General features: G+C 35.8%; 2 protein-coding genes across 2 annotated transcripts in view; one reads left to right on the top strand and one right to left on the bottom strand.

Annotated features, from left to right (window-relative positions):
* The window catches only part of MNS1 (meiosis specific nuclear structural 1), a 67,224-nt gene that overhangs the window by 24,486 nt on the left and 15,212 nt on the right, over positions 1-27,526 (top strand). Inside the window, exons 4-7 of the mRNA XM_036929717.2 lie at positions 15,221-15,323; positions 24,083-24,312; positions 24,900-25,116; positions 25,218-25,325. Coding sequence (XP_036785612.1) covers positions 15,221-15,323; positions 24,083-24,312; positions 24,900-25,116; positions 25,218-25,325 — 658 coding nt within the window. The remainder of the gene's footprint in view (positions 1-15,220; positions 15,324-24,082; positions 24,313-24,899; positions 25,117-25,217; positions 25,326-27,526) is intronic.
* The window catches only part of TEX9 (testis expressed 9), a 99,002-nt gene continuing 76,092 nt past the window's right edge, over positions 4,617-27,526 (bottom strand). Inside the window, exon 12 of the mRNA XM_057488836.1 lies at positions 4,617-5,757. Coding sequence (XP_057344819.1) covers positions 5,731-5,757 — 27 coding nt within the window. The 3' untranslated portion in view covers positions 4,617-5,730. The remainder of the gene's footprint in view (positions 5,758-27,526) is intronic.

The raw sequence follows: 27,526 nt of genomic DNA, 5'->3' as shown, positions 1-27,526 counted from the left end.
GAGTTTCTTGTAAGCAGCATATAGATGGGTCTTGCTTTTTATCCATTCTATTACTCTGTGTCTTTTGATTGGTGCATTCAGTCCATTTACATTTAGGGTGATTACTGAAAGATATGTACTTACTGGCATTGCAGACTTTGGATTCGTGGTTACCAAAGGTTCAAGGGTAGCTTCTTTACTATCAAACCGTCTAACATAACTCTCTTATTAGGCTATTATAAACACAGTGTGATGATTCTTATTTCTCTCCCTTCTTATTATTCCTCCTCTGTTCTTTGTATGTTAAGTGTTTTATTCTGTACTCTTTTGTGTTTCCTTTGACTTTTTTTATGAATAGTTTATTTTATTTTCTGCCTTTAGTTAGTATTTGGTTGGTCTGCTTTCTTTGCTGTGATTTTATTTTCTCTGGTGACATCTATTTAGCCTTAGGAGTGCCTCCGTCTAGAGCATTCCCTTTAAAATATCCTGTAGAGGTGGTTTGTGGGAGACAAATTCCCTCAACTTTTGCTTGTCTGGGAATTAATTCCTCCTTCAAATTTAAATGATAATCATGCTGGATACAGTATTCTTGGTTCAAGGCCCTTCTGTTTAATTGTATTAAATATATCATGCCATTCTCTTCTGGACTGTAAGGTTTCTGTTGAGAAGTCTGATGATAGCCTGATGAGTTTTCCTTTGTAGGTGACCTTTTTTCTCTCTCTGGCTGCCTTTAATACTCTGTCCTTGTCTTTGATCTTTGCCATTTTAATGATTATATGTCTTGGTTTTGTCCTCCTTGGGTCCCTTGTGTTTGGAGATCTGTGGGCTTCCATGGTCCAAGAGACTATTTTCTCCCCCAGCTTGGGGAAGTTTTCAGCAATTATTTCTTCAAAGACACTTTCTATCCCTTTTTCTCTCTCTTCTTCTTCTGGTACCCCCATAATGTGAATATTGTTCTGTTTGGATTGGTCTCACAGTTCTCTTAATATTCTTTCATTCCTAGAGATCCTTTTATCTCTCTCTGCCTCAGCTTCTCTGTATTCCTTTTCTCTGATTTCTATTCCATTTACAGTCTCTTGCACCTTGTCCTGTCTGCTCTTAAGTCCTTCTATTGATTGTTTCATTTCTGTTATTTCCTTCCAGACTTCATCCCGTAGCTCTTGCATATTTCTCTGCAGGTCCATCAGTATGGTTATGACCTTTATTTTGAACTCTTTTTCAGGAAGATTGGTTATATCTATCTCCCCAGGCCCTCTCTCTGGGGTTGTCTGAGTGATTCTTGACTGGACAAGATTCTTCTGCCTTTTCATGGTGATAGAGGTGGTCGTAGGCAGGTGGTGTGTGTGTCAGCTGAGGGAACAAAGTCCCTTCCTGCTTGCTGGTCGCCTTGCCCTTCTCGCTGGTCGCCTTGCCCTTCTCTGCTGCCTGTGCTGGTTACCTGCAGACAGGGAGCAGTCTCTGGGATAATCTCCTGAGCTGCCATGGGTGGGGCAGCCCTCTGGATAGCCCAGAGCCCTTCGGGGAGTGGCAGATGCATAGGGTGTGTTCTCCTGCCAGAACGGCCCCCCTTTGTGCCTTGTTCTGGCTTCCTCTGTCCGTGCCAGGCAGCTGTGCGCTGGCTGCAGCTTCTGGGTCTGTCGCATTTAGCTGCGTGGTGGGAGAAGACTCTGGGTGGTTGCTGTGGGTGGGGCCACTCTACAGCTGTTCCGCCGCTGTGGTGGGTCAGCTGGTTTGCTTGCAGCGCTTGCCAGGGGGAATGAATGGCAGTCTGCTTATCACTGTGAGGGGCTTTGGGGCTGGGTTATCCACCCCCCCCCAGGCGGTTGGGGCATCTGAAGTTACTTAGGGTTCCCAGCCTGCTGGGTTGAGTGTGCCAGGACAGTATTGTCCAGCTGTTAAACCCTTGTCCCTTTAAGACTTTTAAAAAGCACCCTCTTTTCTTTTGTCCCAGGGGAGCTGGCTCAGGGACCCGCTCGCAGTCTCCATCTCAGATTTTACTTTTCCGATTCTCTCATATTCAGTACATCATGCAAAGTGTGTCTGTGCTCCCAGTGCAGATTACTAGGGCTGGTTATTTAACAGATATGTGCTTCCACTCCCTCCCCACTCTGATTCTTTTCCTCCTGCTGGTGAGCTGTGGTGGGGGGAGTGCTCGGGTCCTGCCAGGTCGCGGCTTTGTATCTTATCCTTTTTGTGAGATGCCGAGTTCTTGTAGATGTAGATGTAGCTTGGCTGTTGTACTGTATCTTCTGGTCTCTCTTTTAGGCATAGTTGTATTCGTTGTATTTTCAAAAATATATTTGGTTTTGGGAGGAGATTTCCCCTGCCCTACTCACGCCACCATCTTGAGCCTCCCCCACTGAATTCCTTTTGAGGGGCAGCTGTGTCACACTGTTTATGAAACATTAGGGCTGAATAAATGCCCATCCTGTACTTATGTAGTTGAATATATTGGAAATTTACTTTGATAGTTGTTACATTTTATCTTTATTGAACAGGGTTTCTGTAGATTATATAACCCACAGATGAGCTTCAGGAGTTTGGAGCCTCATTAAATTATGTTCACATATTTTGGAAATGTACCTGTGTGTATGTTTTCCTGAGTCCACAATTCCTATCAATGTTTCTAAGGGATTACTAATTCTTAAAAAAAATGATTTAAAATTACTGCTGTTTTCATATTGTTTTGGTCTCAGACTATCTTTTGGGATCTTAATTATTCAATCATTGTTAGTTACCATTTCATCTGAAGATGAAAAATACTTTCATCATGTCTTTGTCTAATCCACTAATAAAAGAATTAAATATGATGGACAGTGACTGTAATGGGGTATGTGGGGGAAACTTTGTGATGGGGAGAGTCTAATAAACATAATGTTCCTCATGTAAATGTAGACTAATGATAGCAAAAAAAAAAAAAAATAGAAGAGCTTTACATTTGTAGCAGTTTCAGACTAGGTTTTTCAGATTAATGTTTGTTCCCACTGAGCATAGACTATCTGGAGACAAGGTTAAAATAAATTCTGGGAAAGGAAGAAAACCAGAATGGTGAGCCTGGCACCTGCAGCTACATTTCTCCTGGTGGTTTCTGCTAATTCCAAAATGATGGCTGAGAGTTAAGAAGTGAAGCAGAGTTTGTCCAGTAAGCATATGGCAAGGTGTTCAACCTCATTCTACAAGATTTATGCTTAAGATTTGCACACTTTAGTCCACGTTTTACTTAAATAATACAGAATTTAATTAGATTTTATTAGATAGAAACAGATGAAAAGATAATGTTTGAACAAGTTAGTGGAAAATACCCAGAATAAAGCATGGCAAGAAGAAAGAACAGAAAAATACAGAGAACTTAAAATTTGAGACACTTGCTATGTTAGAAAGTTCTAACTTGTATAATTTTGATCCTGGTAGTAGAAATGAAAGAGGTGATGCAGAAGCAATATTTGAATTGAGAATACTGCTCAACCAGAGGGATGCCTGCAGGAGTCAGCTCCTAGCACTCTGTTCTCATCCCAAGCAGTCAAGCCTGGGTGCAGTGCACCCAAGCATCCTGCTGTTCTGCACCCCCTGGCGTCGTGTGCCCACACCCCCCATCCGGCCCTGAGCCCATTCCTTCCACCCTGTGAGCCAATAGGCAGTGCCTTTGCTGCAGGGTAGGCAGAGGGTGGCCCCTTCCACAATAATCCCAGCACATAATGTTTTTAATTCAAGAAAATATATACAAGACAATTTAATTATTGTTGATTTCAAGAGTTGGCCAAGCATTTCTAAAAATGATAAAAATACATAAAGCACAGGTTAGTATACAATAAATAATGAAATCCACACCTATACTCATCCTAGTCAAACTCTTAAAATCCAATGGAGAAAATCATAAAAAATAAAAAAAATCACAAAAGTGCCACACTCAAAAGACTACTACTTTCAAAGGAGCAACAATAAGGAATAACTGAATTTTGAAAAGAAACAGTAGAAACTAGAAGGCAGTAGATTTAAAGGACTAAAAGGAAATAACAATCTAGAATCTCTCCTGTGAAAATTTTCTTCAAATTTAAGGCAAAAGTCATTCAGTTGAGCACTCTTTCATATAGAGTATGCTGCCTCTCAGCAGTGTCAAATTGCTAAGAGTTTTTATTTTGTACATAAGCCATGGTAAAATTTTGACTGACATGCAGAAATGGACCATTTCTCTAATCAGTGTATTCATATGCAAATCAGGAGTTTAAATTCAAGGAAATGTTTGCTGTGGTACTTAAAATATATCCTAAACAGCTCAAAATTACTATATTAAGATTTGGCTCTTTAAATTTAAAAGAGATCAATTTTCAAAACCCAGAGTTAATTTAAAAAACTCATAGAAATTCATTTTGAAAATAGTTGTTTGAGTTCAGAAGTCATGGGACTCTTCTGTTATTTGATTTTTGAACATAATTTTTTAAATTAAAGAAAATATTTAAAAGACAGTTTAATTTTATCAGTGCTTTTAACTGGAGAGGAGAAACTCATTGCCCATTTTTAGAAATCCTGTTTTAATTTTAGCACTAAATATAATCAATAATTTGAATTATTATAATTATATAATTGTACAATTTATAATTATTACATATTTAGAAACTATATATTTATAACATAGTTAACACATAGCTTTATGAAAGCAAAAACAAGTACCTTATATACAATTTGTATTTTAGTTGAGCAAAAACTAGCTCAAAGAAGAGACAGTCTTTCCTTATTAAATATATAACCAGTTCCTCACTTATGCCAATACAGTTACATTTCTGACCAATAATCAAGATGTTAACTGTCAAGTAAATTAGTGAGGTGGATGAAAAAAATAACATTTCAGATAAACAAAACCAGAGAATTGATCACAATAACCCTGTGTTAAAGGAAATACTAGAAGTTGTTCTTCAGGTAGAAGAATGAAAATGATCCCAATATTAATTTCAGAACTTCAGGCAGGTAAATGTGTAGTAAATCTAAGTGAAATTTGAATGTGTAAGCATTCTATGTCTTTGGGGACTTAAATATATATAAAGTTTAAAATACAACTATAATAAAAGTGAGATAGGAAGTAAATAAATGGAGTTGAAGTGGTCAAGAAGCTTTTATTGTCTAGTGAAAAATAATGGACAAATTTTATTAGATTTGTAATCTCTAATAACAAATTGGAAAAGAAAATACGCAATTAAATTAAGAGAAAAGAAAATGTGATAAATGGTGAATCTAAAAAGATACTATGTAGTAAAGAGCTACCATAGCAGGCCTGAGACTGATAGCCTTTGAAAGTACTGCTTGCAAGTTTGGTCTTGGCTGGCGTGGGAAACTTGGATTTGGGAAAGGTTTCTACCACTGTGATAACAGTACCTAAACCGTTTTCCTTCTGGGATTCTGGAATTTTGGTATGTGCAAGGCAAAGGGTGCCTCCATGACTAGCCCCTTATATAAACTCTAGGTACTAAGCCTCTAATGAGCTTTCCTGGTGGACATTTCACTCATGTCACGACTCATTGCTGGGAGAATTAAGCATGTTCTGTGTGACTCCACTGGGAGAGGACTTTTGGAAACTTGCAGCTGATTTCTTCCAGACTTTGTCTCATGTGCCTTTTTCCCCTTACTGATTTTGCTCTACATTTCACTGTGATGAATCATAGCCATGATTATGACTACATGCTGAGTCCTGTGAGTCCTGTGAGTCCTCCTAGTGAATGGCTGAACCAGGGGAATGGGGAGTGGTGGCCTTGGGGACACTCAACATAGGCAAAAAGAAAAGAGAACCTAAAATAGAACAAATAGAAATAAAATACTAAGATTGTAAATGTAAATCTAACTATATTAGTAATTATAAACATATTTGAAAAATTACCAAAATAGAGTATACGTTATGCCAGAACAACTTATCAACAGATTTTCAAAGCATTTAAGTCATAGATAGTATGTTCTCAGACAACACTGGAATTAAACTAGATGCAGTAACAAAAGAGAAACCTAGACAATCTTTGTATGTTTAGATGTTTTAAAATGTACTTCAAAATAACTTTGAGGCCAAGGAAGTAATCAAAATTGAAATTAGAAAGTATTTTTTTCTTTTATTTTCAGCTTTATTGAATTATGGTGGTAAACAAAATTTCTTTATATTTAGTTCAACGTGAAAGCTCCATGAATGGAGAATAAGATGGGGAGGATGCCTCCTGAGCCATTCCGTGCTCAGTGCCCTTCATTAGTAGGTGCCTTTAATGTGGACTAAATATTAACAGGAAATGCTTTGGGAAGGTACTGCCTAAAATGTAGGCATCCGTGGTTGCCTGATGATGGGGAAATGCCCTTTTTGGAGCCCAGGTTCCCCCTTTTCAGAAGGGAATAGACACAGGATTGATGGTCTCCCAGAGAACCACTCCCACTTAGTTTCTTCAAGAATTTATATATTTCTCCCATATGAGCCTTAAATAAAGTGGTGTAACTTTTTTTTTGAGAGGGCCTCTCTCATATTTATTTATCAAATGGTTGTTAACAATAAAATTCTGTTTTGGGGACTCAATGCACATTCATTAATCAACCCCAAGCCTAATTCTCAACAGTCTCCAATCTTCTGAAGGATAACGAACAAGTTCTTACATGGTGAACAAGTTCTTACATAGTGAGTAAGTTCTTACATGGTGAACAGCGCAAGGGCAGTCATATCACAGAAACTTTCAGTTTTGATCACGCATCATGAACTATAAACAATCAAGTCAGATATGATTATTCGTTTGATCTTTATACTTGATTTATATGTGAATCCCACATTTCTCCCTTATTATTATTATTCTTTTTTAATAAAATGCTGAAGTGGTAGGTAGATGCAAGATAAAGGTAGAAAACATAGTTTAGTGCTGTAAGAGGGCAAATGTAGATGATCAGGTGTGTGCCTATAGACTAAGTATTAATCCAAGCTAGACAAGGGCAACAAAACATCCACGGATGCAGAAGATTTCTCTCAAAATGGGGGGTGAGGTTCTAAGCCTCACCTCTGTTGATCCCCAGTTTCTCACCTGATGGCCCCCCTGTGACTGCGCCTGTCTTAGGTTGTTCCTCCCTTGAGGGATTTTACTCGTCTCTGGCTAACCAGTCATCTTCCGGGGCCATACAGGGAAATGTAAAGTTGGTAAGTGAGAGAGAAGCAATATTGTTTGGAAAGGTTAGCTTTTTACTTCTTTGCAGATTTATGCCCTGTGGCTTCTATGCCCAGCATTTGTATTGAGGTATCTTTACCACTTGGAAGAATTATGATACTCGGTAATTTTCGATACGAGGCATGAATTCTACTAAAGGGTTGTAATTAGGAAGGAAGAAGAAAAGCTATAGAAGTAGCAGACAGAAGAAAACATGGGAAGATTGATTCTTTCTTTGACATATCTTCTTGTAGAGTAACATAAGCATGTATAGGTTTTAAACTACTAATTAAATTGCGTACACACATTAACATAATAGGAATACAGCTACATAACAAAAGCAGACCTACAGTTACCAGCCATATCCAGTGAAACCATCAGACAAATTAAAACGACACATTCCTGGGAACTGTTCACATCCTATATGTTCTTTTAACAGTAGATAGTCTATAGTCGCACAATTTTGGAGCATTGCAACTTGCACTTCTCCTAATTCTTGGTTGAGTTCTGACAGTATAGATCCAGTCAAATTTGTTGTTTTACTGTATGCACAGGCCAGCTTAGATATCTCCTTCTTCACTCCAATGGCAAGTCCAGAAACCAGTGGGATGAATGCAACTACAACCGCAGCAGCGCCAGGATCTTTGTTGAAGTTTTTTTGATGATCATCTTCTGGAATGACTCTTCCAGAGGATGTTGATGTTGGAAGTTCTTCTTCATAGCGTATCTTAATTCGTTTTCTGGGTAGCCAAATTAGGCTTTGATCCTCTGTATAAATACAAACAAACCCTTTGCCCACAGTTTGATATGACCTTTTTACCATTGTGAAGAACCTATTAGAGATCACCACACAGGAACTGCTTTTTTTTTTATGAGAAAGGAATATTATCAGAAAAATGTACTTCCATAGCTGATCATCTGACACCCTTTAAAAGATCAAATTTAAGGATAATTAAAGCATGCATTAATCGTTTATTTACAGTTAGTATTATCCTATCATGGAGTAATCCCCTTTTCTTTCCCTTTTTTTTTGTTATCATTAATGTACAATTACATGAAGAATATTATGTTTACTAGGCTCTCCCCTATACCAAGTCCCCCCCACAAACCCCATTACAGTCACTGTCCATCAGCATAGCAAAATGTTGCAGAATCACTACTTGTCTTCTCTGTGTTGCACAGCCCTCCCCTTTCTCCCACCCCCCACATTATGCATGCTAATCATAATACCCCCTTTCTTCTTCCCCCTCCTTATCCCTCCCTACCCACCCATCCTCCCCAGTCCCTCTCCCTTTGGTAACTATTAGTCCATTCTTGGGTTCTGTGATTCTGCTGCTGTTTTGTTCCTCCAGTTTTTCCTTTGTCCTTATACTCCACATATGAGTGAAATTATTTGGTATTTCTCTTTCTCCGCTTGGCTTATTTCACTGAGCATAATACCCTCTAGCTCCATCCATGTTGTTGCAAATGGTAGGATTTGTTTTCTTCTTATGGCTGAGTAATATTCCATTGTGTATATGTACCACATCTTCTTTATCCATTCATCTACTGTTGGACACTTAGGTTGCTTCCATTTCTTGGCTATTGTAAATAGTGCTGCGATAAACATAGGGGTGCGTCTGTCTTTTTCAAACTTGAGTGCTGCATTCTTAGGGTAGATTCCTAGGCGTGGAATTCCTGGGTCAAATGGTAAGTCTATTTTGAGCATTTTGAGGAACCTCCATATTGCTTTCCACAATGGTTGAACTAATTTACATTCCCACCAGCAGTGTAGGAGGGTTCCCCTTTCTCCACAACCTCGCCAACATTTGCTGTTGTTTGTCTTTTGGATGGTGGCCGTCCTTACTGGTGTGAGGTGATATCTCATTGTGGTTTTAATTTGCATTTCTCTGATGACTAGCGATGTGGAGCATCTTTTCATGTGTCTGTTGGCCATCTGAATTTCTTTTTTGGAGAACTGTCTGTTCAGTTCCTCTGCCCATTTTTTAATTGGATTATTTGTTTTTTGTTTGTTAAGGTGGGTGAAGTCTTCTTTTTTTTTTTTTTAGTTTTATTTTGGTATCATTAATCTTCAATTACATGAAGGACATTATGTTTACTAGGCTCCCCCCTTCACCAGTTCCCCCCACATACCCGTTCACAGTCACTGTCCATCAACATAGTATGATGCTGTAAAATCACTACTTGTCTTCTCTGTGTTGCACAGCCCTCCTCATGCCCCCTCCACACTATACATGTTAATCGTAATGTCCCCTTTCTTTTTTCCTGACCTTATCCCTCCCTTCCCACCTGTACTCCCCAGTCCGTTTCCCTTTGGTAGCTGTTAGTCCATTCTTGAGTTCTCTGCTTCTGCTGCTCTTTTGTTCCTTCAGTTTTCTTTTGTTCTTATACTCCACAGATGAATGAAATCATTTGGTACTTGTCTTTCTCCGCCTGGCTTATTTCACTGAGCATAATACCCTCTAACTCCATCCATGTTGCAAATGGTAGGATCTGTTTTTTTCTTATGGCTGAGTAATATTCCATTGTGTATATATACCATGTCTTCTTTATCCATTCATCTACTGATGGACATTTAGGTTGCTTCCATTTCTTGGCTATTGTAAATAGTGCAGCAATAAACATAGGTGTGCATCTGTCTTTTTCAAACTGGAGTGCTGCATTCTTAGGGTAAATTCCTAGAAGTGGAATTCCTGGGTCAAATGGTATTTCTATTTTGAGCATTTTGAGGAACCTCCATACTGCTTTCCACAATAGTTGAACTAATTTACATTCCCACCAGCAGTGTAGGAGGGTTCCCCTTTCTCCACATACTCGCCAACATTTGTTGTTGTTTGTCTTTTGGATGGTGGCCATCCTTACTGGTGTGAGGTGATATCTCATTGTGGTTTTAATTTGCATTTCTCTGATGACAAGCGATGTGGAGCATCTTTTCATGTGTCTGTTGGCCATCTGAATTTCTTCTTTAGAGAACTGTCTATTTAGCTCCTCTGCCCATTTTTTAATTGGATTATTTGCTTTTTGTTTGTTGAGGTGTGTGAGCTCTTTATATATTTTCGATGTCAAGCCTTTATCAAATCTGTCATTTATGAATATATTCTCCCATATGGTAGGATACCTTTTTGTTCTATTGATGGTGTCCTTTGCTGTTCAGAAGCTTTTCAGCTTGATATAGTCCCATTTCTTCATTTTTGCTTTTGTTTCCCTTGCCCGGGGAGATATGTTCAAGAAGAGGTCATTCATGCTTATGTCTAAGAGATTTTTGCCCATGTTTTTTTCTAAGAGTTTTATGGTTTCATGACTTACATTCAAGTCTTTGATCCATTTCAAATTTACTTTTGCGTATGGGGTTAGACAGTGATCCAGTTTCATTCTCTTAAATGTAGCTGTCCAGTTTTGACAGCACCATCTGTTGAAGAGACTGTCATTTCCCCATTGTATGTCCACGGCCCCTTTATCAAATATTAGTTGACAATATATGTTTGGGTTAATGTTTGGAGTCTCTATTCTGTTCCATTCGTCTGTGGCTCTGTTCTTGTGCCAGTACCAAATTGTCTTGATTACTATGGCTTTGTAGTAGAGCTTGAAGTTGGAGAGTGAGATCCCCCCTACTTTATTCTTCTTTCTCAGGATTTCTTTGGCTGTTCGGGGTCTTTGGTGTTTCCATATGAATTTTTGAACTATTTGTTCCAGTTCGTTGAAGAATGTTCCTGGTAATTTGATAGGGATTGCATCAAATCTGTATATTGCTTTGGGCAGGATGGCCATTTTGACAATATTAATTCTTCCTAGCCAAGAGCATGGGATGAATTTACATTTGTTAGTGTCCGCTTTAATTTCCCTTAAGAGTGTCTTGTAGTTTTCAGGGTATAGGTCTTTCACTTCTTTGGTTAGGTTTATTCCTAGGTATTTTATTCTTTTTGATGCAATTGTGAATGGAGTTGTTTTCCTGATTTCTCTTTGTATTGGTTCATTGTTAGTGTATAGGAAAGCTTATAAATCCTTCCAGAGTTTGTTTCACTTCTGTAATCTCCTTCCAGGCGTCTGTAATCTCCCTCTGGATGTCTGTAATCTCCCTCTGGACTTCATCCCTTAGCTCTTGTATATTTCTCGGCATCTCCATCAGCATGTGAATGATTTTTATTTTGAATTCTTTTTCATGAGGACTGGTTAGGTCTATCTCCTTCCGTGGTGTTGTCTCTGTTATCTCTGTCTGCCTGTAATTTTGCCTTTTCATGATGATAGAGATAGTTTGCAGAGCTGTGATGAGTGACGGCTGGAAGAACTTCCCTTCTTGTTGGTTTGTGGGAAACAAAATTGTATCTTTAAAAATGCTATTGAAATTGATAATTCCTGGCAAGAATGATAAAGTATAAAAGAGAATGCATGAATAACCAATTTTAGGAATTGATCATGGAATATCACTCTAGGTCATACAAATATTTACTAGGTCATAGCACATTATTGTGAACAATTCTATGCAAATAAATTAGAATATTTATATAAAATTCCTAAATAGCACAGTTTACCAAACTGACTGGCATAAGTAGAAATAGAATGCTAAATGTTCCTGTAAGTTTTAAAGATATTGCATCTATAATTACATAAACCCACATAGCTAGGTGGTTGGTAAATGTTATAAACCACTTAAAGAATAAGTAACACCAATCTTTACATATGTAGTTTTTCAGAATGGGAAAAGAGGGAGTAATTCCCAATTTTTAATCAGGTCACTACCTAAAAAGGATAAGGAAAGTATAGACTAATTTTTCTCATGAATTTAGCTATTATAATCTGAAACATATTAGTCAATATCAAATCCAGTGGTATGTGAGAAAGATAATACATCTGACCAGCTTTAATTCATTCTAGAAACATAAAGTTGGTTTAATATTAGAAAATTAATAAGTTTAATTCAACCCATTAACAGAATATAATAGGAAAAACCTTATGAGCAGAGAAAGCCAATGACAAAAAAACTGTATAATTAAAAAAAGATTGGCAAACTTAGGAATAAGATTTACAGTAACATCATATTTAATGGCAAATGTTAAACACTTTTCCTCTGACTTTATGAATCATTGTATTGGACACACCAATAAGTGCGTCCAGTGCAATAAGGCAAGAAAAGTAAGTGAAAGATGTTAGTATTAGCAGTCAAGAAATAAAACTTTAATCATTCACAGATGATATGATTGTATACACAGAAAACCCAAAAGAGCCTACATATAAATTATAAGGTTAGCAGTGCTGTTGGATATGAACTCCATATTACATTAATTGTATTTCTGTAAATCAGCAACAATTAGAAATCAAATTCATTTTCTCACATATGGCTGATTGATCCAGTGCATTTATAAAAATCTCTTTCTAAATCACTGCAGTGCCAGTTTTGTCATAAAGTAATTATGTGTATTTGCATGAATCTGTTTTTGAATTTTCTATCCCATCCTTCCTCAACTGAAGTTCCATAGGAGAATTAAGCATCACAGAAAATTGAAAATTTTCAAATAATTTATACAAGCATAAAAATAAATACCTAATGAAAGAGGTGTAAAATTTCAATACAAAACAAAACAAAAATGAACCATTATTGATAGACTTTTTAAAAACTAAATAATTGGAAGGATATACCTTGTTTATTTAAATATTTCAGTACTCTCCAAATTTATTTTAAACATTTCAGTACTCTCCAAATTGATTTATGCATACAGTAGAATCCTAATCAGAATCCAAGACAGTTTTGTATATATTATGATGTTTGACAAGCTGAGTATAAAATATATATAAAAATACTAAGTACCAAGAATGGCTAAGACAATCTTTAAGAAGACCAAAATTGGAGAGTACCTCTCCAGGATAGTACTACTTCTTAAAAAGCTACAATAATTAAGATAGTGTGGCTTTAGCACAGGATAAACAGAATGGAATAGAATAGGATAAATAAATGGATTAGTGGAGTAGAATAGAGAAGCTCTCAACCAGAAAATTTAAACCCTAATGCCCTAAAGCATCCATTAATATGCAATCAATTAACTTACCTTCTATAGATCTAAGATAATACCAGCTATATACTATCTTAGAGGAAATTAAAAATTCAGTTTTTCTGTGATAGCTGTTTTCTGTGAGGCCTAGTTCTCTGTGGAACTCTACTTGAGGAAGGATGAGATAGAAAATTAAAAAACAGATCCATGTATATATATACATTTGCTTTATGACAAAACTGTTACTGCAGAGTATTCAGAAATAGGCATTTTTATAAAGTGGTACTGGATCAATTACATATCCATATATAAGAAAATGAACTTGATTTCTACCTCACACCACAACAAAAATCAGTTCCTGAAGGATTATAGTCTAAAAGTGAATGGAATGGTGAAACAACAAAGACCAATAAGAAAATATTTTATGTCTGTGGGGTAGGCAACATTTCTTAAAACATGATACAAATGTCCCTGACAGTAAAGAAAAAGATTGGTAAATTAGAAGACTTCTCTTCCATCTAAATAAACTGCAATGAGAGTAACCACAGATGGTTGGAGGTATTTGCAATGCCTATAACCAACAAAAGACTTGTATCCAGAACATATAAAGAACTTTCATGTAGCAATAAGTAGTAGACAATTCAGTATAAAAATGGGCAAAAAAATACTGGAAAGAACTCCACAGAAAATACATGAATCAGACATATGAAAAGTTCCAGTTACATTAGTGATAGGGAAACATAAAACCTCAACAATATATTACATACCCATAGGAGTGATTAACTTTAAAAATAATAAAAAGAAAATATTTTTTACTAAGGATGTATAAAGCACTTAGGTAAAATTTATGAGAGTGTAAATCTCTAAAAGCATTGGAAAACTGACATCTACTAAGTTTGAACACAAGTCTATCCTGACTCAGAAATTTTACTTCTAGGTATATATCCAATAGAAATGTGTGGACTTTTCTTCAAATGAAGATCATTTATGTACATGTTGGTTGTTTGGAATTTGATGCATTTTTTAATACAGGCAATATTATGAATTGTGATTGGATTTGTACATTGGTTTATGCACATTAATACTATAACAAAACCCCCTTTAAATGTCTCTCAGCATCTTAGTAGAGTAAAATATGTAGACTAGAAAATTATTTCTCATTTATATTATTATTTTTATGAAAAAAGGCAATCTTATGTCATATACATTTGCATCTACAACAGTAAAGGCAAGAAGGATACAACACCACCAGGAATATCTCTCTTTCCTTACCCCTTAGGACTATCTCTTTGTAGGTATGGGGTACTTGTAAGTTGAGTTTATAATAGGTAAGTGACTCTGTGTTCCAGTAAAAATTATGTAGTACATCTAGGTGACATCTAAGGACCCTTTGAACTCAGAATTCATATTATGTCATATTCAGAATTATGACTGGCACATTAAAATGAAAAGTTTTAAATGGCAATTTGTTTTCACTAAGGTTAGGGACATGAAAGATTCAAAAGCAGTTCAGAGATTGTCTGAGGTCAATCCCCATTTTTTAGCAGGTAAGTAAAGAACCCAGAGAAGTGAAGCAAACTTACCCATGATCACTCTCTCTTCATAATCATCATTAAAAAAAAGTTACTGTTTATAGAGCGTTTACTGTGTAACAGGTACTTTTCTAATCTCTTTATATACATTAACTAATTTAGTTCCCACAATTACTACTTTTACAGATAACAATTAAGGTATTAAATTTAGGTAACTTGCTTAGGTTTAAACCCCTCCATTAAAGATCTTGATAGTGATAGTATCAGTAGCTGGACAGAAATCCAAACCAATAGTGCTAAGCACCTCTGAGCCAGGAACTGGCAAGGAAATTTTTAGTGGTAATTATTGAAAACAATAGGGTTGTTTTGTCCAGAAAATTAATCAAAATATTCCATTTTATACGCATTCTGATTTGTTTTTGGATGAAGGGAGAAAGGGTATTTTCAAAATATTTAAATAATAATTTAAGTGTATTTTACACATTTAGAAAAAATTATTTTAAATTTCAGATATAGGTTATTTTTAAAATTAACATAATCCTCAATTTTAAATTTCTGTTTTTTTTTTAAACAGTATTGAGCTCAGAGAATTGGAGAAGAAATTAAAAGCAGCTTACATGAATAAAGAAAGGGCAGCTCAGATTGCAGAGAAGGATGCCATTAAATATGAGCAAATGGTAATCATGTTACTGTTTTCTGTATTTTTGCTTCATTATGTTTTAAAAAATCTAATTTTTCTAATTATGTTTTCTATGTATTTTGCTTCATTTAGACAAAGGTAGAACAAAATTTTGAAAATTATTACATATCATAAAGGATTTATGCTGTTATATTTCACAAATACTTTTATGCTTTTCAGATCCTTAGGTATGGGACCTCATGTTTTATTTAATATTGAAACTTGTTTAATTTAATATTAGAGCCTTTTGGAGATATAAAGAATTAGGTTGCTGCTTAGAAAGAATAGCTATATTTAGTAAGTCCCAGCATTCCTTTTGGTCTCTAACTAATTATTCTTTCACAAACCAATGCAGTACAAGTTGTTAGCATGATCAATATATTTTAGAATGTCATTATAGTTTTTATTTGTTAAATGCTTTAAAAAGTAAACTATAATTTTAGGTAGAAAACTTTCCTGCTTTATAAACAGCTGTCTCTTCTTCTCATGTTTTCTTCTCTTTTTAACTTTTTAAAAACTTTTTAAAAGAGTTAAAATATTTTTAACTCTTTTCTAACTCCTGTTATACTGCCAAGTTCATGGCAAGAGTTACTCTTGGGCAAAGGAGTTTCAGACATATACACCAGTAGAGTTATACAGCATAATGTAATTTGGGGTTTATTTGAGTGAACACTTAAAAGCACATCATCACTTGAGCTCTCATTGTCATACAGGGAGGATAGACATAGATAAAAGGTCTGGTTGTAGTATTGCAGTCTTTTAAGTTCCCATCTCTCATTTCTCTATTATTTCATAGATCACCTTGGTGGTAGAGTCACCTTTCTCCTAGATCCCTTTCAAAGATATTATATGGCATTTAAAGATGAGCAGATAGAGTAGAAGTAAATGTTCTGGCTTTTAAAATTGACCAGAATGTAAGTTGAAAGAAAAAAAGCAAGTTACAGAAAAAAGAAGTTGGACAATAATACATATCAGACCATTTTTATTTTTTAAACCTATTCATATATGTATGTTTTTATCAACACACATGTGTATTATCTGTGTGTTATATATCTCAACACCCATATGTTCACAGAGACACTTAGAGGGATGATACAAAAATATGTAACTAGTGCAGTGCAATGTAGGCATCAAATAAGAACAGGTACTGGACATAGTGACGTGTGCATGTGTGTGTATGTTAGTATAGAAAAAGTCTGCAGGCTTATACAGCATGATGTTAACAAGTAGCCTTTGGTGTGGCAGACAATAGGAGATGGTGAGGAGATTTCATTTCCTAAGCCATGTACTCTACCCATTCAAAATACAGCAGTCAGTAATAAACTAAAATAAAAGTTGAAGAGCAGGGAAAAAGATGGTGGCATGAGAACTGAGGCAGAAACCTCCTCCTAACATGAAAATATAGCAAATACAACTAATCCTGGAGAGCAGCTGGAAAGAAGGCTGCAACAGATGGCCTAATCTGGGAAAAAGAGAAGACCTCACAAAAGGTTAAAGTAGCAAAGCCATGATCTGGTGGGACCCAGGCCCTCCCACAACCCCAGGTCACAGGCAGGAGGAAGAGAAACAGAGTGGGGAGAGAGTAGAAGCCCACGACTGCTAAACACTCACCCCTGGAGATCTGCTTTGGGAGCATGAACCCACATTACATGGTGCTCTGGATATTAGAGGGGTTGGAAAGCAAAGACAGGCAGAATACTCAGAGAGACTGAGATTCCACCACTTGTGGAGAACAGGTACCCACAACCAGCCACTCTGGGACAAAAGAAAAGTGGGTACTTTGAAAGACTTCCCAACAGCAAGAGGGCTGCAAAAGGGGCAAGGACTATACAGAGCTTGTAGTTTGGGAGAAAGGACAGGTGGAAAAAATCGTCCCAGAACACTCAACCCAGCAGGTTGGGAACTCCCAGGATCTTCAGATGCTCCATCCCCCTGGCTAGCAACATAGCACTGAGGCCCCACACTGTGATATGTAGTGTGCCACTCCTTCCTCCCGACAGGCACCGGTCAGCACCCTGCCATTGCGCCAGGCCTATCAGAGGGTGGCTGTGCCTATAGCAGCTACAAGGGCATAATGCAGACACCTCCCTGCGTGCTCGGTCCCCTAGCCCTGGCAGTGGAGGCAGGCACTGCAGCCAGGAAGCAGGAAAGAGCTTTTTCCTCCCTGCAAGAGCTGGCACTGCACATGTGTGACCCCTATCATCACTCCAGGTGCTGGGCAGCTCCATAGAATAGAGCTTTTGGGCACTAGAGGCTGCCACCTACAAAAAGTTGTTATTCCATAGACATCATTAGAAATATGAAATGGCAAAACAATTTTGTGCAAACCAGAATCCCTCAAACACCAGAAAGAGGGCTAAGTGAAGTCACCAATCTTCTTGATAAAGATTTCAAAATAAAAATCATAAACATGCTCACGGAGCCACAGAAAATATTAAAGATATCAGGGAGGACTTTAAGAAAGAGAGAGAAACTTTAAAAAATATAGTATCTGAAATGAAACATACAACAGAGGGATTTAAAAGCAGATTAGATGAGGTAGAGGAAATGGAAATGAAATAGAAGTTAGACAACAAGAAAACAGAAGCTGAGGCACAGAGAGAAAAAAGGATCTCTAGGAATGAAAGAAAAATAAGAACTGTGCAACCAATCCAAATGGAACAATATTTGCATTATAGGTGTACAAGAAGAAGATGAGAGAAAAAAAAGGGATAGAAAGTCTCTGTGGAAATAATTGCTGAAAACTTCCTCAATTTGAGGAAGGAAATAGTCTCTCAGATCTTTGAAGTGCAGAGATCTCCTGGCACAAGGGACCCTAGGAAGACAACACCAAGACATATAATAATTAAAATGTCAAAGGTCAAGGACAAAGAGAGAATATTAAAAGCAGCTAAGGAGAGAAAAAAGATGATGTGCAAAGGGAAGAGTATCAGGTTATCAGCCAAAACCTTACAGGCCAGAAGGGAGTGGAATGATATATTTAATGGAATGAAATAGAAGGTCCTCGAACCAAGAATATTCTACCCATCAGGATTATCATTTATATTTCAAGCAGGAATTAAACAATTTCCAGATAAGCAGAAGTTGAGGAAATTTACCTTCCACAAACCATCTCTACAGTGTATAGATGGAAGTGCTATAGGTAGAAGTGCTCTTAAGGCTAAATAGCTGTCACCAGAGAAAATAAAACCACGCTAAAGGACATAAACCAATTAATTAATAAGCAAATGCAAAATTAAATCAACTACCCACAAAGTCAAGAGATACACAAAGAGTACAGAATATGACACCTAATATATAAAGAGCAGAGGAGGAATTTTAAAAAGGATAAAAAAAAACACCTTTAGATAATGTTTGAAATAGGATAATAGGTGAGTTAAGTTAGACTGTTAGATAGTAAAGAAGCTGCCTTTGAACCACGAATCAAAAGCCTGCAATGGCAATAAGTACATATCTTTCAATAATCACCCTAAATGTAAATGGACTCAATGCACCAATCAAAAGACACAGAGTTACTGAATGGATAAAAAAACAAAACCCATCTTTATGCTGCCTTCAAGAGATTCACTTCAAACCCAAAGACATACACAGACTCAAAGTGAAGGGATGAAAAAAGATATTTCATGCAACTAATAGGGGAAAAAGCAGGAGTTGCAGCACTTGTATCAGACAAAATAGACTTCAAAACAAAGAAAGTAACGAGACAAAGAAGGACATTACATAATGATAAAGGGGTCAGTCCAACAAGAGGATAGAACCATTATATCTATGCACCCAATGTAGGAACACCTACATATGTGAAACAAATACTAACAGAATTAAAGGGGGAAATTGAAAGCAATGCATTCATTTTAGGAGACTTCAACACACCACTCACTCCAAAGGACAGATCAACCACAGAGAAAATAAGTAAGGACACAGAGGCACTGAACAACACATTAAAACAGATGGACCTAACAGACATCTACAGAACTCTACACCCAAAAGCAGCAGGATATACATTCTTCTCAAGTGCACATGGAACATTTTCAAGAATAGGTCATATACTAGATCACAAAAAGAGCCTCGGTAAATTCAGAAGGATTGAAATTTTACCAACCAGTTTCTCAGACCACAAAGGTATGAAACTAGAAATAAATTATGCAAAGAAAACAAAAAATTCCACAAACACATAAAGGCTTTACAACATGCTCCTAAATAATCAGTGGATCAATGACCAAAATAAACAGATCAAGCAACATATGGAGACAAATGACAACAACTCAACACCTGCAAACCTGTGGGATGCAGCAAAGGCAGTTCTAAGAGTAAAGTATATTGCAATACAGGCCTACATCAAGAAAGAACAACAATCCCAAATGAACAGTCTAAACTCAAAATTAATGAAACTAGAAAAAGAAGAAAAAATGAAGCCCAAAGTCAGTAAGAGGAGGGACATAATAAACACCAGAGCAGAAGTGAATAAAATTGAGAAGAGTAAGACAATAGAAAGAATCAATGAAATCAGGACCTAGTTCTTTGAGAAAATTAACAAAATAGATAAACCCCTAGCCAGACTTATCAAGAAAAAAAAAAGATTCTACACACTTAAACAGAATCCGAAATGAGAAAGGAAAAATCACTTAAGACACCACAGAAATAGAAAGAATTATTTGAGAATACTATGAACAATTATATGCTAACAAATTGGTTAACCCAGAAGAAATGGACAACTTTCTAGAAAAATACAGCCTTCCAAGACTGACCAAGGAAGAAACAGAAAATCTGAACAGACCAATTACCAGCAATGAAATTGAATTGATAATCAAAGAACTACATAAGAACAATCCCTGAACCAGATGGCTTCACTGCTGAATTTTATCAAACATTTAGTGAAGACCTACTACCTATCCACCTTAAAGTTTTCCAAAAGTAGAAGAGGAGGGAATACTTCCAAACTCATTTTATAAGGCCAGCATCACTCTAATAGTAAAACCAGGCAAAGACACCACAAAAAAAAGAAAATTACAGACCAGTATCCTTGATGAACATAGACGCAAAAATACTCAACAAATGTTAGCAAACCGAATTAAAAAATACATGAAAAAGATCATCATGATCAAGTAGGATTTATTCCAGGGATGTAAGGATGGTACAATATTTGAAAATCCAACAACATCATACATCACATCAGCAAAAAGATGGACAAATATCACATGTTCATCTCAATATATGCTGAAAAAGCATTTGACAAAATTGAACATCCATTCATGATGAAAACTCTCAACAAAATGGGTATAGAGGGCAAATACCTCAACATAATAAAGGCCATATATGACAAACCCACAGCCAACATCATATTTAACAGTGAAAAGCTGAAAGCTTCCTCTTCAATTGGGAACAAGAAAAGGATGCCCATTCTCCTCATTTTTATTCAACACAGTAGTGGATGTCCTAGCCACAGCAATGAGACAAAACAAAGAAATAAAGGCATCCAGATTGCTAAGGAAGAAGTTAAACTGTCACTGTTTGCAGATGACATGATATTGTGCACAAAAATCCCTAAAGAATCCTCCCCAAAACTGTAGAACTAATAACTGAATTCAGCAAAGTTGCAGGATGCCAAATTAATACACAGAAATCTGTTGCATTCCTATACATTAATGATGAACCAATAGAAAGAGAAATCAGGAAAACAAGTCCATTCACAATTGCATCCAAAAGAGTAAAATACCTAGGACTAAACCAAACCAAGTAGGTGAAAGACCTATACCATGAAAACACAAGACACTCGTGAGAGAAATTAAGACACCAATAAATGGAAATACATCCCATGGTCATGGATAGGAAAAATTAGTATTGTCAAAACGGCCATCCTGCCTATAGCAATCTACATATTCTATGGAATCCCTTTCAAAATACCAACAGCATTCTTCTACGAACCAGAACAAATAGTTCTAAAATTCATATGTAACCACAAAAGCCACAGCAATCCTGAGAAGGAAGAATAAAGCTGAGGGCATTACGCTCCTCGACTTCAAGTTCTACTATAAAACCACAGTAATCAAGACAATTTGGTAACGGCACAAGAACAGACCCATAGATCAATGGAACAGAATTGAGAGCCCAGACATAAACATATCATATATATGATAAAGGAGCCATGGATATACAATGGAGAAATGACAGCCTCTTCAACTACTGGTATTGGCAAAACTGGACAGCTACATGTAAGAGAATGAAACTGGATCACTGTCTAACCACATATGCAAAAGTAAACTCAAAATGGATCAAAAACCTGAATGCAAGTCATGAAACCATGAACCTCTTAGAAGAAAATACAGGCAAAACCTCTTGAATATAAACGTGAGCAACTTTTTCCTGAACACATTTCCTCGGGCAAGGGAAAGAAAAGCAAAAATGAACAAATGGGACAACATCCAACTGAAAAGCTTCTGTACAGCAAAGAATCCATCAGCAGAACAAAGAGGCATTCTACAGTATGGGAGAATATATTCATAAATTACATATCCAATAAGGGGTTAACATCCAGAATATATAAAGAGCTTACATGCCTTAACACTCAAAAAGCAAATAACCTGATTAACAAATGGGTCGAGGATCTGATCAGACACTTCTTCAAAGAAGAAATTCAAATGGCCAACAAGAACATGAAAGACGCTCAGGGAAATGCAAAGTAAAACCACAGTGAGATATCACCTCACATGAGTTAGGATGGCCAACATCCAAAAGGCCAGGAACAAGAAATGTTGGTGATGATGTGGAGAAAGGGGAACCCTCCTAACACTGTTGGTGGGAATGTAAGTTAGTTTAACCATTGTAGAAAGCAATATAAAAGTTCCTCAAAAAATAGAAATACCATTTGACCCAGGAATTCCACTCCTTGGAATTTACCCAAAGAAAACAAGATCCTAGAGTTAAAAACACATATGCACCCCTATGTCTATCACAGCACTATTTACTATAGCCAATGTATGGAAGCAATTTAAGTGTCCATCACTGGATTAAATGGATAAAGATGATGTGGTACATATACACAATGGAATATTATTCAGCCATAAGAAGAAAACAAATCCTTCCATTTGCAACAACATGGTTGGAGCTAGAGGGTGTTATGCTCAGTAAAATAAGGCAGGTGGAAAAAGACAAGTACCAAATGATTTCACTCATTTGTGGAGTATAACAATAAAGCAAAACTGAAGGAACAAAACAGCAGCAGACTCACAGACTCCAAGAAGGGACTAGCGGTTACCAAAGGGAAGGTGTTGGGAAGGGTGGTTGGCACACATAATGTAGTTGGGTTATAGGGAAAGCAGTATAGCACGGAGAAGACAAGTAGTGACTCTCTAGCATCTTACTATGCTGATGGACAGTGACTGCGGTAGGGTGTGGGGGGGACTTGATAATATGGGTGAATGTTGTAACCACGATTTTGCTCATGTGGAACCTTCATAACATTGTGTATCAATGATACCTTAATAAAATAAAAAAAATAAACAAAAGTTCAATATTCACATTGAAAAAATAATAAAGTAGAACATAAAAGCGGTAATATTTTACCTTGTTTGCAGTTTTAAATATTCTGATAATTGGGGTTATTCAAGGCTATTGAAATCATTTTAATCTAACTCCTGAAATAACGGCTACTATTTTCTAAATAAAATTGATAATATTAAAGTCAAATTCTCCTAGGAATTGACTAGGTGTCAGGATATCTAGGTGCCAGTTTTGGCTTTGTCTCTCTGAGCCTTAGTTTTCTTGTCTGTGAAATGAGAACACTGTATTTCTGTAAGTGTGTGGTAATATGTACATAAATATTTTTGTCACTTCATATTTTTCCTAGAGAACCTAGTAGAACATGTGCTAAGAAAACAGAAGCAAAGAGAATTTTGGTCCAGTCACTAACAGTGTACATGTTAAAGGCATCAGTTAGATCAGGAATGGCATTCAGCATTTGTATTTTAACTGTTTCTTCTTTTATGTGTGATGTTGGTAAGCATTCTAGTGCTTTGGATGTGATCATACTGATAAAGAGTAATAACTATTTGCCCAATATATTTAATTTAATACTTACTTTATTATGTGATTTCAAAATGCTCAGAACAAGTAAGAGGTTTAACTCAGTCAAGGGGCAAATTGTCTCCAACTCAGGAAATGGTCTTGAAGGAGTGAATTAAAAGGTGCAGAAAACAGGCACAGTGTATGTGACATAGTGACTCTTTTAAGTTAAAGTGATTACAGAGGGCCTTTACTAAATGAGAACAGGAAGACTTCAAAGGCCAATGGCATGAAAGAAAGTTTAGGCTGGGAGAAACTTAAGAATTGCTCAGTGCTATTTAATGGAAGACTTGTATAAAAAAGAGTACCATCCATGCTTTAAATAGCAGTTTAAAGTTAAGTTTTAAGTTTGAAAATTGCTTACATCCTCTTAAATAGAAGAAAAAGACTACTGCTTTGGCAATTAACACAGTTACTAATAAGTGCTTCTAATGTTACTTGTTTTCAAATGTGGAGTTATTAATTATCCTTATCCTGTACTGCCTTGAGAGAGCTACTTGAAGGATTAGGAAAACCTTTTTAAGATTTGATTCATCATTCAAATCCTTCAGATAACAGCAGCTTACCTTGGCTTTTTACCTAGACAGATGAAAATATTTTATGTAAAAGCTTTAGGATATTCAATTTCATTTGTTTAAGTATTCTAGCACACTATGGTCAAATTTGAAAATGGAAAGTTTAATTTTGTTTTAATAACAGAAACGTGATGCTGAAATAGCCAAAACCATGATGGAAGAACATGAGAGAATAGTAAAGGAAGAGAATGCTGCAGAGGACAAACGAAATAAAGTAAAAGCACAGTATTATCTTGACTTAGAGAAACAACTTGAAGAACAAGAAAAAAAAAAGCAGGAAACTTATGAACAATTGTTGAAGGAGAAACTCATGATTGATGAAATTGTTAGGAAAATCTATGAAGAAGATCAGTTGTAAGTTTATCCCAACTTTCTTCCATGCCTAAACATTTAGATGAGATTTATCTTAGGCTTGTTTTGAAGAAGTATAGCACCAAACAATGCTACATAGTTCAGTGCTCAATAAATTTTATGATTACATAAACTGAGTCCAACTCATATTCATCTTTTAACGTCATAATTGATTACCTAATAATTAATGCTTATGAAGGGACAGAATGACTAAACCTTTGTGTTTCTTAAATTTGTGCATGTCATATGTCAGATGATGTGTTTTTTGATAATTACCTTGGTAGCTGAAGTTCAGAGTGATGCAAGGCTTATGTAAAGAGGTTGTAGCCTTTCTGAAATGAGATGCATAAAACTTAATAAGTTAGAGAAAAGCAAAGTAGTATTTTACTTGAAAATTCTTAGCTGTCATTCTATATGGTGGCATCTAGTGGATACTCAAAATGTTTGTTGCATGAATGATTGAATGAATAAACTATAAATAGGGAAGCCATTTTCCCCCACATTGTCATCAACTGAAGGAAATGACACTTCTGTATTTTAATATTCTACTATCATAGCTGTTACTATAAAGCTGCACTATTACTTTTTAGGGAGCAACAACAAAAATTAGAAAAAATGAATGCAACTCGAAGGTATATTGAAGAGTTCCAGAAAGAGCAGGCTCTTTGGAGAAAAAAGAAACGTGAGGAGATGGAAGAAGAAAACAGAAAAATCATAGCGTTTGCCAGCATGCAGCAACAAAGAGAAGAAGATCGGATGGCAAAAGTTCAAGAAAGTGAAGAAAAAAGGCTACAGCTTCAGAATACAGTATTAAAATAACTACTTCTTTAACATTGGAGAAATTGTGAAATATTTTTTGTAGAATTTGATTCTTATAAATGTTGGTGTGTGTGTTTTTTATTTAACAGCTGACTAAGAAATTGGAGGAAATGCTGCAGCAACGTGAAGATTTGGAACAAATGCGACAAGAATTATACCAGGAAGAACAAGCTGAAATACATAAGACAAAATTAAAAGTAAGTTTTGTAAATGGAAAGAATGATTAACACAGAAAAGAGTATCATTTTGAGATGCAACATTAGAAAGATAATAGATTTAAACCCAACCACATCGATAATTGCATTATATGTAAATGGTAAAAAAACACAACAATTAAAAAAGAAATTTTCAGGCTGGATAAACAAGCTAGACTACCTCAGCAGCAGTTCACAACTGCCAGCTATGTTGCCTTCAAGAAATACAATTTAAACATGAAGACACATACAGTTTAAAAACAAAAGGATGGAGAAAGATCTACTATGCAAACATTAATCAAAAGCAAGCTAAGGTGGAAATCATGATGTATTGGGTAAATTTATGAAGAGAATGTAATAGTTCCAAAAGTATATGAACTTAAATAAAGTTCAAAATTCATGAAGCAAAACAGAAAGGGGAAATAGACAAATCCATAATTATAGTTGAAGATTTCAATATTCCTTTTTATTAACATATAGAATAAAAAATCAGAAAACCATAGGATATAGTGTTGAACAACAATATCAGCAAACTTGACCTGAAGCCAAGATAATTTGCTGATTTTATGATTGGGTTATTTGTTCATTTCTTGTACAGTTTTGAGAGTTCTTTATATATTCTAGATACTAGTCCTTTGTCAGGTTTATAGTTTAGAAATAGTTTCTGCTAGTCTGCAGCTTGTCTTTTCATCCTCTGAACAAGGTCTTTCTCCAAGCAAATATTTTCCATTTCTATGATTTTGTTTTTATGGATCCTTCTTTTGGTATCAGCTCTAGGAAGTCTTTGCTGAGACGTTAAAAATTTTTTTTCTTCTGAAAGTTTCCCACTAAGTTTGTGATCCATTTTCAGTTAATTTTTTGTGTAAGGTATGAGACTACTAAGATCAAGTTTCAATTTGTGCTTTTGGATATCCAGTTGCTCCACACCATTGTTCAAAAGGTTATTTCTCCTTATCTGAGTTGCTTTTTCACCTTTGTTAAAACACAATTGAGCATATTTCTATGGGTCTGTTCTTGGGATATCTATTCTGTTGATCTATGTTTCTATCCCTGCACAGTTTTGATTACTGTAGCAATATAACAACTCTTCAAAATTGCTTTAGCTATTATAGTTACTTTGCCTTTCCATATACACTATAGAATAATCTTGTCTCTATCTGCAAATGGTCTTCTGCGATTTTGATCGGAGTTGCATTAAATCTGAGTATCAGTTTGGGGAAAATTGATATGTTCACTATGTTGAGTCTTCCAGTCCATGAACACAGTATGACTCTCCCTTTATATAGACCACCTTTGAATTTTTTCCACCACTGTTTTACATCTTTTAGTGTGTAAATCCTGTATTTTGTTAGATTTACACTTAACTATATAATTTTTGAGCAATTATACATGGAATTTTAGTTTTAATTTTAATGCCCATGAACTCATTGCTAGTGAATTGACTTTTTTATATTGTATCTTGCAACTTTGTTGAATTCACTTAGTAGATGTTGGAATTTTTTTCCCCCTTATATACTCATGTCTTTTGCAAATAGTGACAATTTTATTACTTTCTTATTTATATCCATTATTTTGTTTCCTTTTCTTGCCTTATTATACTGGCTAAAACTCCCACCGCTGGCTAGCACTGTGTTGAGTAAGAGTGGTGAGAGTAGACATCAACAATCTTTGCCTATTTTAGGAGAAAAACATTATGTTAATTGTAGGATTCTTTGTAAATGCTCTTTATTAAGTTGAGGAAGTACCCTTCCATCCCTATTTTTCAGAAGATTTTTATCATGAAGTGGTGTTGAATTTTGTTAGATGCTTCTTCTATATCAATTGATATGATCATATGCTTTCTCTTCTTTGGCCTAATGCATTATAATAATTGATAATTTTGAATACTGAACCAGACTTGCATCACCGGAATAAATCCCACACAGTCATGGTGCATAGTTCTTTTAGTATAGGCTGGATTCTATTTTCTAATATTGTGTTAAAGGGTTGTTGTGTCCATATTCATGAGGTATATTGGTTTTTAGCTTTTTTTTTTATACTGATGTCAGGTTAATACTATCTTTATAAAATGAATAGGGAAGTATTCCCTCATTTTCTACTTTCTGGAAGAGATTGTGTAGAATTGGTGTTCATTCTTTTTTTAAACATTTGGTAGAACTGTCCAGTGAAATTATCTGGGATTGAAGTTTAATTTTTTTAGAGTT

The sequence above is a fragment of the Manis pentadactyla genome, chromosome 11, assembly GCF_030020395.1.
Source record: "Manis pentadactyla isolate mManPen7 chromosome 11, mManPen7.hap1, whole genome shotgun sequence".
Lineage (NCBI taxonomy): Eukaryota > Metazoa > Chordata > Mammalia > Pholidota > Manidae > Manis > Manis pentadactyla.
This window is presented reverse-complemented; position numbering and strand designations above follow the sequence as displayed.